The sequence below is a fragment of the Papaver somniferum genome, chromosome 7, assembly GCF_003573695.1.
Source record: "Papaver somniferum cultivar HN1 chromosome 7, ASM357369v1, whole genome shotgun sequence".
NCBI lineage: Eukaryota > Viridiplantae > Streptophyta > Magnoliopsida > Ranunculales > Papaveraceae > Papaver > Papaver somniferum.
Genome location: NC_039364.1, coordinates 135243729 through 135253739, shown reverse-complemented (window position 1 = coordinate 135253739; position 10011 = coordinate 135243729). Strand labels below are relative to the sequence as shown.

The following is a 10011-nucleotide window of genomic DNA, read 5'->3' as shown; positions in this document are numbered from 1 at the left end:
ATTCCCGAATGAAATATATATATATTATGAATGTAATTTCTCAATAATGCTAATAAACTACTGATAAATAACAAATTTGTACAAAAATAGGTACATATACTAGTAAAACAATACATATAAAATAGTGTGTGACATATACATGAGATGTCACCGATGTGTCTAACCTAAAGATGCACACATCTAAATATCGAACGCAGTCTAACACGGACACGTGACCATTTCAGCGGAAGTGCTACACTTCCCCATTATCTTCCCCGTCAGGATTGGGAAGCCTTAAATCCTTTTTGGGCAGCGGTGGCTTCATGATTGAGTGCCATGGACCAGTAAGAGAATGACACGTCATGAGGGAAGGCTTTGGTGGAGGACGGTGGGGACGCCTGGCATTTTTGCCATTTTAGGCGCGTCCGCGCTGCCCAGGTCTCCTTGAATCTGTCTCGTATGAAGTCAAAAGTCGTCCCTTTCCCCCTTCCTTGTTGTCACACAGTTCTCTCAAATTCCTCTCTATAAACTCAAAACTCTCTCATAATTCTTATCATCTCTTCTATCTTTCTCCTCTACCTCTCTGGGTGCATTCCTTCATTCTTTTTATCAATCATTCATCATCATATTCTATAACTAAATTCTTTCACCCCGATAAAGACTGTTAATCAAATTTGTATTTTTAAGTGTTGACTACTGTTTGAATGCTCATTTTTTGTTAAAAAAAAAAAAAAAAAAAAAACAATTGAAAACAATTCCCGGTTACATGGCGGGAGGTGGAGGGACAGGTCGGTCGTTAGAGCAAACGCCGACATGGGCAGTTGCAGTGGTGTGTTTTGCGTTGGTTTTGATATCTATCATAATTGAACATATCATCCACCTCATTGGAAAGGTACGACCCTACCAGTATTAATTTGTGATGTACAAACTGAAATCAACTAATTTAGTTTTAAATTACATGTAGTATTGTAGTGTATATATTACTCGGATGATTAATAACACTCAGGCTTCAAAATTTGCAGTGGTTTCAAAGAAAACATAAAAAAGCTCTATATGAAGCATTCGAGAAGATCAAATCTGAGCTAATGTTGCTAGGGTTCTTATCATTGCTGCTGACAGTGGGACAAGGGCCCATTTCAAAGATTTGCATACCCAAGAGTGTTGCTGCTACATGGCATCCATGTAGTGGTGAAGAAGAAACTAGATTGAACAACAACGGTGGCGACAAAACAACATCTAGTAACGCCGACGACAATGAATCAGAAGACGTGGTGGCTACATTGGGACGAAAACTTCTCTCTAATATTTCAAGATTATCATCAAATTCAACTCCTAGTCATCGGCGTGTCTTAGCCGGAGGAAGCACCGATGTATGCGCAGCAAAGGCATGAACTATAACCTAAACTTAAACATCTGAAAGCTTTAACTACGTACTGGCGTTAAGTTTATATTTTGTTGCAAAACTTTGTTTTTCTAATTCAAAATTTTACGTACAGGGTAAGGTACCATTTGTATCATCGGATGGTATTCATCAGCTACACATCTTCATTTCCGTTTTAGCCATTTCTCACGTTCTTTACTGTATTCTCACCATGGCTTTGGGAAGGCTCAAGGTATGTACAAACTAATCACTAAATGCGTGCATATGATGTCCAACAGTACGTATTAGCATCCATGTCTCTCTATACTGTATTAACTTATTATCTTTTCCAGATGAGACGGTGGAAATCATGGGAAAAAGAGACAAGAACAATTGAATACGAATTCACCCAAGGTACAGTTTTACTTGCCAACGATTTTACAGATTTCTCATAAATTATAGTAGTTACTCTTGTATGAACTGTTATGCAGATCCTGAGAGGTTTAGGTTTGCGAGAGATACATCATTCGGAAGAAGGCACTTGAATTTCTGGAGTAAATCACCTGTTCTCATCTGGGTGGTAGGTTTTTACCGTCTACCAAGAACCTAAATACTATACAAATGGCCTTTGACTTGTTTACTGTCTTCGTTCTGATCCCAGCTTAAACTTAATAGTAATTGAGTAGGTTATAGTCATTGATCTGGAGTATGAAATAACTAATCATACATTAAAGCTTGCTAATTTTAACCAATTCTACAAGCCTACGACACCATGTCAACTTCAAATAATTTATTAGATACACCAATATAACTTTTCGTTTCAACAAAAACAAATGTGATAACGGTCCTGGATGGGAGTGTAGATAGTGGACACTTGCGCAATTAAGTAAGCCTATTCACATACAACACTAGGTTGTCCTAATCTAGCTATTAGATTCACGAGTAGGACACACCCATAAAGGCTAAATAACTCAATGAATTTAATGAGTTCTCCAGTATTTTGTTAACATGATACACGAGAAAAAATTGAAGTTTATTTTGACTTTTCGTATGGTATTTTTCTAAAACTAGGATCACCTGATGCCAGGTGCCACAAGGTAGAGAATACGAAAATGGCAGTTTAGCCTGTAAATTAGGAATTGATAGTCAACCTTAATTAATATTTAGATGTAGCCAAGGCGAATAATAGACCCATAGGTAACGAGACGTAAAATTTGGACTATCCCAACACATTCGGTAGGTAATTTCAGCTACAATTTCAAACGCATATAATGTCATAATATTGACAACAACAATTCGATGCACTGACACAGCCTGCGTTTAAAATGCATATATGCTCCTTCCAACGATATCTATTATTTCCTAGTATATATTTTTATGTCGGTAGTATCTAATGCTTAGGGTTTTATGCGATTGAATCATCAGGTTTGCTTTTTCAGACAATTTGTTAGGTCAGTACCTAAAGTGGATTATTTGACCCTTCGAGACGGTTCATTAGGTAAGTCGGATTACTCGTATGCTAATTACAGTGGTACTTACTATATTCTAACGGGCTGTCGTATATCCACAGGCTCATTTGTCACCCCAAAGTTCAACCAAGTTTAATTTTCAGAAGTACATAAATAGATCACTTGAAGAAGATTTCAAAGTAGTCGTCGGAATCAGGTGTGTAGACCTCTGTCTTCTGTTGATATATTCTTAGGACGCGCTAAAGATTCTTCCTCTCTCAATTATTTGACTTAGTATTTGATTTTGATGTTTTTCCTTTTTTGTAGCCCACCAATTTGGTTCTTTGCTGTTTTGTTTCTGCTATTCAACACCCACGGATGGTTTTCTTATCTATGGCTACCCTTTATCCCATTCATTGTAAGCTCCTCTTACATTTATTGAGTTTAATCTCTTGGTCGATCTTTCTTACGAAAGAGTTGGGGGTGACAGTTTGTAATTTACTAATTTGAATGCAGATTATTTTGCTAGTAGGAACAAAGTTACAAGTGATTATAACAAGAATGGGGTTAAGGATACAAGAGAAAAGTGACATTGTGAGAGGAGTACCTGTTGTTCAACCAGCCGATGACCTCTTCTGGTTTAGTCGCCCACGTCTCATTCTCTACTTAATCCATTTCGTTCTATTTCAGGTATACTAAGGTCACATTTTTCTTATCTGAAATAGCGCTCGGTCATTATTACTTAATGTTGCAAATGTCTTCTTTCTTCTCGCAGAATGCCTTTCAGCTGGCGTTTTTCGTATGGACTTGGGTAAGTAGTACTACTAGGGTCCCCGGCCGGTAACATTAGTTGATTTCCCTTAAAACCTTGCATCAGTCATAATGGCAGTTGCCTAGTTGGGCAGCTTGGGTTTACTAACAAAGTTTAATTAGTAGTGTTCTGGTACTTCACAGTTGACAAATTCATTTTTTGAGTTATTTAATATTTTCAGTGGGAATTTGGATTGAAATCTTGTTTCCATGAACATATAGAGGATGTTGTCATCAGAATCTCAATGGGGTAAGGCATTTTCAGACTCACACTTAATCAAAAATATATTTACTAAGAAATCCAAATTTGATTATTTTCAGGGTGTTGATACAAATCTTGTGTAGTTACGTTACTCTACCACTCTATGCATTGGTTACTCAGATGGGTTCAAGCATGAAATCTACTATTTTCAATGACAGTATAGCAACAGCTCTAAGGAAATGGCATCATACAGCTAAAAAACAAATTAAACAAAACCAACGATCACGAACAGTAACGCCAATGTCGAGTAGGCCAGGAACGCCAACGCACGGAACGTCACCGATTCATCTCTTACGCTATTACCGTCAAGAAGCTGATAGTAGTCTCCAAACATCTCCAAGGTTATCAAATATTGACAACGAAAATTGGGATAGCGAAGGTTCACCGTCTCCAATGCACCAACATGAGTACCAGCTTGATAGCCCTTCGTCTCACAAACATCATTTCCGATCCAACCTTGTTGGTCCAACCGAAGAAGAAGTGAAAGAGTTTCAGGATTTGACTTTGTCGGATTTGTCTCCACCGTCTGCTCCTCCGGCTACTTCTAGAGGTCAACATGAAATCGATGTGGAAAGTAGCCGGCCAAAACCAATTATGATTGGTTCCAAAGATTTCTCATTTGACAAAAGATGATCAAAGAGTAGTTATTTTTGCAGCTCTTCTGAAAGGTGCACCAATCTCGGTTTTAAAATTATTGTTTGTAAATTATTCATGTACAGTAGGAAGTATATTACCATTGAATTGATCATGCACATTTACTGAGTATACAGAGTTAAAAATCCGATATGTTCATTTACCACTTGACAGTTTGCCTGTGATTTTCATTCCAAGGTCCCATCTGGCCATCCATGTCGCGCATTTATGTATATTACTTGGCTGTTGTTCTTAATGCTCTTTTCCATAGATTGGGACAAAAAATTATTCAATTACCCTAGTTAGAGGGCTGTCATGCAATATAGCAATGGACCCTGGTAGGAGTATTTAATTAGTGGTACAAATTTCAGGTAGTTTACATAATACCACTTAGAAATTCCATTAGCATATGCGTATTGAACACTACAAGATGTTGATATTGATATCGATATCTACGGGATCGTAAGTAGTTGGACAAACATAGAAGGTCAAACTTGTTGGAGTAAGCAACTGTGCTTTTAACTTATAACTAGAGATATACAAAATGTAACAAATCCAAAAAAATGGAAGTCGGAGAAATTTAAGTATCATGCAAATTTTAGTAAGAGACTTGAATAAGGGAGATTGTCGCAGTCCTGCGTAAATTGTTACGCAACTCTTACAGGACATATAGAGAAATTAGGATAAAGTAGTCAGAGTTGTATTACCACACCGTTGCATCCAATTTTGCTCTCTATCTTTTTCTATAAACCCCACTCCTCATTATTGGTTTTAACTTATTCGAACTTGGATTTATTATCTTGTAATGGACCTGTTGTGATGGCGGGAAGTGGCCGTTCGTTAGAGCAGACGCCAACTTGGGCAGTTGCTGTGGTGTGTTTTGCATTGGTTTGATTTCTATCATAATTGAACATATCATCCACCTTATTGGGAAGGTATACATGATCAGCCCCGAGTTTACTAGTTCGTTAAGTTTAGCTAAAAATGGATAGTAATTTTGTTTTGGTTCAAACTTGTAGTGGTTGACAAAGAAGCGCAAACGAGCTCTGTATGAAGCACTTGAGAAGATCAAAGCAGGTACAGACGATGTCTTATATTAAACATGATGATTCTATAGGATTCCTAATTTTGGGTTTTGGTTAATTTGTTTATGCAGAGCTAATGTTACTAGGGTTCATTTCATTGCTACTGACGATAGGACAAGTGCCCATCTCAAAGATTTGCATCCCACAGAGTGTTGCTAATACTTGGCATCCATGTAGCAAGCAACAAGAATATGACTTGTACAACATTGGCAGCGTCACAACAGCATTTCATAATACTGATTCCCATGAATCCAACAACTTAGTGGGCACTCCCGGCCGTAGACTTGTCTCTAATTCATCGTATCCACTTTCAAGTCATCGGCGCGCTTTAGCTGGAGGAGGAGACTATGATGTATGCGCGGCCAAGGCATGAAGAAACATAAACTATGATAATATTATTGTTTATTTGTGTATGCACACAAGGTTAACTAGTTTCATGTCTTACTTGCAGGGGAATAAAGTGCCACTTGTGTCACCATATGGAATTCATCAGCTACATATCTTCATATTTGTATTAGCCCTCTCTCATGTTCTTTACTGTATTGTCACCATGGCTTTGGGAAGGCTTAAGGTACATAGACTGCACCAAGCAGATGGGATTTTCTGTAGCTCAAACCCTCACCTTCTCAACTCTTGTTTCTCGTTTGTTTTGTTTTTGGGGTTTCAGATGAGACGCTGGAAGTCATGGGAAAAGGAAACAAAGACGGCTGAATACCAATTTACACATGGTACATTTTTACATACTGTTTTATATCCAAGTGTTCCATAATTTTTAATTTTAACTGGCGTCAATAATATGAACTGCTATGCAGATCCAGAGAGGTTTAGGTTTGCAAGAGATACATCATTTGGTAGAAGGCACCTGAGTTCCTGGAGCAGCTCTCCCGCACTCATCTGGATTGTAAGATATTTAGCTTAAAACTAATTGATATCCAACTCCTGTTAACTAATTAATCAATTTCGAATGCAAACTAATTAGCACATCTCTAAACTGCCACATACTAACTCATACATTTCCTGCACCCAATTTAACCATTTGGTATTCAGGTTTGTTTCTTCAGACAATTCGGTCGGTCGGTACCTAAAGTGGATTGACTCTGCGACACGGATTCATAATGGCAAGTCTGATTATCCTGGGCCAGTTGATATCCCATCCTATGTAACATGGTTATAATTCTGCATGTTTTTGTCTACAGGCTCATTTGGCTCCACAAAGTTCGGTCAAGTTTGATTTCCAGAAATATATAAAAATCACTTGAAGAAGATTTTAAAGTGGTTGTAGGAATCAGGTATGTCTATTAATCTTGTTTATATATGAAATGAAAAAAAATAAATTCCTCTCCCCTCTATATTTGATGACTAGCTATACGTTTCTGATATTTCCCTTTTGTATAGCCCACCAATTTGGTTCTTTGCTGTGCTGTTTCTGCTATTCAACACCCATGGTATGTGCATAAGATATCTTATACTTCTGCTCTTTTTTTTCAAACATTTGGGGGCGTGCATCTGAGAATCTTCATTGTTGTTTACAGGATGGTATTCATATCTATGGTTGCCCTTCATCCCATTTATTGTGAGTTTCACTTTTCATTATCTTCATTTTGTTGTTTTATGCGTCTCGAGGATAACCAACTCCGTAAACAAGTTCCGACTATCGGAAAAGTTGATTGTTTGACATGATACCAGGGAGGACAATCTGAAAAATGTTATGAGCACATACATATCCTCAGTTCCACGAAAGAAAAGCAACTTTGACACAAGTCTGGTGCTTAATAAATTATTTTGTGTGCAGATCATTTTGTCAGTGGGAACAAAGCTACAAGTGATTGTAACAAGAATGGGATTAAGAATACAAGGAAAAACAGATGTAGTGAAGGGAGAATTTGTTGTTCAACCAGCTGATGACCTCTTCTGGTTTAATCGTCCCCGTCTCATTCTTTACCTCATCCATTTTGTTCTCTTTCAGGTAGCTTTGCTGATAAATATACTCTGCTAGTAATCTGAATTTGCTCTAATAATAATTTATCTAGCTAGAGATTAAACAATGTTGTAATATTTTTCTTTGTTCCACTAGAATGCCTTTCAACTCGCTTTCTTCGCATGGACTTCGGTAAGTGTTAATTGACTTCCTCTAACCCCTCTGCTAATCCTATATACCTCCAGCAGAAAACACCGTATATTAAAATCTAAGCTACTAACCATAAATTATATTGATATTCCAGTACGAATTTGGGTTAAGGTCTTGTTTTCATGCACACCTGGAGGATATTGTCATTAGAATCTCCATGGGGTAACTCAGACTGCCTTTTTGATTTTGCTTTATAAACAAGTTACCAGAAATGTATGATTTTAACGTTACATTTTCAGGGTGCTGATACAAATCTTATGTAGCTACGTTACACTACCGCTCTATGCATTGGTTACTCAAATGGGTTCGAGTTTGAAACCTACAATTTTTAATGACCGAGTAGCAACAGCTCTGAGAAAATGGCACCATACAGCTAGAAAGAACATTAAGCAAAACCAACAGTCACGCACGGCAACAGGTACGCCAACGTCGAGTAGACCGGCAACTCCATCTCACCGATTGTCACCGGGTTATCCATCTAAAGCAACATACTCGATGCACAGACTATCGCCACCAGTTAATCTGTTACGCTATTCCCATAATGAAGCGGATAGTTTACAAACATCTCCAAGGTTATCGATAATCGATAGTGAAAACTGGGACAGGGATAGCGAAGGTTCCCCAGTTCATCAACATCAATACCAAAGTGATGGTTCTTCATCTCATCATAATCGTCGCCGATCAAAACTTGGTGGGGGTTTCATGGAAGAAGAAATGAAAGATATTCAAGAAATGAATTTGCGAGATCTGCCTCCACCAGTGACTGCTCCTACAACTACTTCTGGTACCCAAATTGAAATCGATATTGGCTCAGTAGTTGATAACAGGTCTAGCCAAATTTATCAAAAAAAATTTAGTTCGCTGAATTTCTCCTTCGACAAAAGATAATCAAGCAATAGCTATAATACTACTAGGCTCCATCTATTCAAAATCTACATAACCTGGTGTACATTATTTATTCGTAAAAGCACCGGGAGTGTGGGTGGCGGTAATGGCTACCACGAAGAAGCCATGAATATATACATAATATTTCTTTACATCTTTGAAAGCATGCTATCATGTTGGATTTCCAAGGAAATTACACTGTTGTATTTTCTAAGCAGGAAAATACGTAGTGCTTTACAGTTAATTCGGTTTTCAAGTATACATACGTACCATCAAGTATTGTACTTGCAGGCGGTATTTCCTCCTCTACTTTTTTTCTTCTTTTTTGATATGTAAAAGCCGGACCAAGTCCCTATCCAAATCCAGTCAGTTGAACTGGTCCCATTATCAGACCCAGCACCACCAAACACAATATACAACTAATTTGTTACAAACCTTTACAGCGGGGTTGAACCCCTCTTCTATTTAATTGTTCTTTTCTTTGTTGCTGTTTTGTTCTTTTTCTTTTCCGGCTTATGCTGTTGTCCTCAAAAAAAAATAAAAAAATAAAAAAAATAGTTGTACTTGCACCCATCCCATCCAGTATCCGAACTTGCAACTCTCCTTTCCAGTATTTGTCCAAATTGTCGGCATATTAAACAAAGGAAAAATATACCGACTTCAATGTAATTTCTAAAACCTCCTATTGCTAGTGGATAAAATGAAAAAAATGAAAAATATCTTTTAAGACCTGTAAAAGGGGTTAAATTGCTAGGTGGCCTGGAAAGCCTTGCTAATTGTAGTGATTTAGTTAAGGCCCTAGTTAGCAATTCGTAGTTCGGCGGACGTACGAAACGACATACATACGGATATTATTCGGATTTGTGAAAGCCAAATTCGGCAAAAGATCCGGTGAACGGTTCGTGAGTCGGAAATAGATCGGAACGAGATACATACGTGTATAATTCGTTTAGGAATATGAGTTCGGTACATAAAATTCGGCCTGCACAAATAACAAATTATCTAATATCCCTAAGCTTAAAAGACCAAGTTGGTAGGAAAATGATACCCTAAAATCAATATCTGCATATATAAATTCTATTTACGTAGGTATTCAACAAAGATTGGTTAGTATGCTGGTCTGGCTTTGTGGTTAGGGAGCTAAAAGCGCGTTTGGATACAAATCTGCCTCTAATTTCTGCTTTTCCAGAAGCAAAACTATTTTGCTTCACAAAAAACTGACTTTTCTGCTTCTAGAAGTCGTTCTGAAATGTTATTGCCAAATTGACTTTTTGACTTCCAGAAGTAGAAAAGCAACTTCTGAGTTTGCATCCAAACGCACTATAATGGACCCAAATGGTTGCCGCTTGAAACACAACAATTTAAAACAGCTAATGGAATCTTTACCGAACTGCACCGCCGAATCAATAGCGAATTCGTAT

General features: G+C 37.6%; 1 protein-coding gene and 1 pseudogene across 1 annotated transcript; both read left to right on the top strand.

Moving 5' to 3' along the window:
- Positions 1 to 709: 709 nt before the first annotated feature.
- LOC113298505 (MLO-like protein 6) lies at positions 710 to 4746 on the top strand. The gene is made up of 13 exons (XM_026547272.1): positions 710 to 871; positions 1002 to 1364; positions 1476 to 1592; positions 1693 to 1753; positions 1831 to 1919; positions 2765 to 2837; positions 2869 to 2870; positions 2910 to 3004; positions 3115 to 3205; positions 3304 to 3477; positions 3563 to 3598; positions 3780 to 3847; positions 3919 to 4746. The coding sequence occupies exons 1-13, from the start codon at positions 746 to 748 to the stop codon at positions 4490 to 4492; spliced, it is 1869 nt and encodes a 622-aa protein (XP_026403057.1). The 5' UTR covers positions 710 to 745; the 3' UTR covers positions 4493 to 4746.
- Positions 4747 to 5248: 502 nt separating this feature from the next.
- Positions 5249 to 7871, top strand: LOC113298506 (annotated as a pseudogene).
- The last annotated feature ends 2140 nt before the right edge of the window (positions 7872 to 10011 follow it).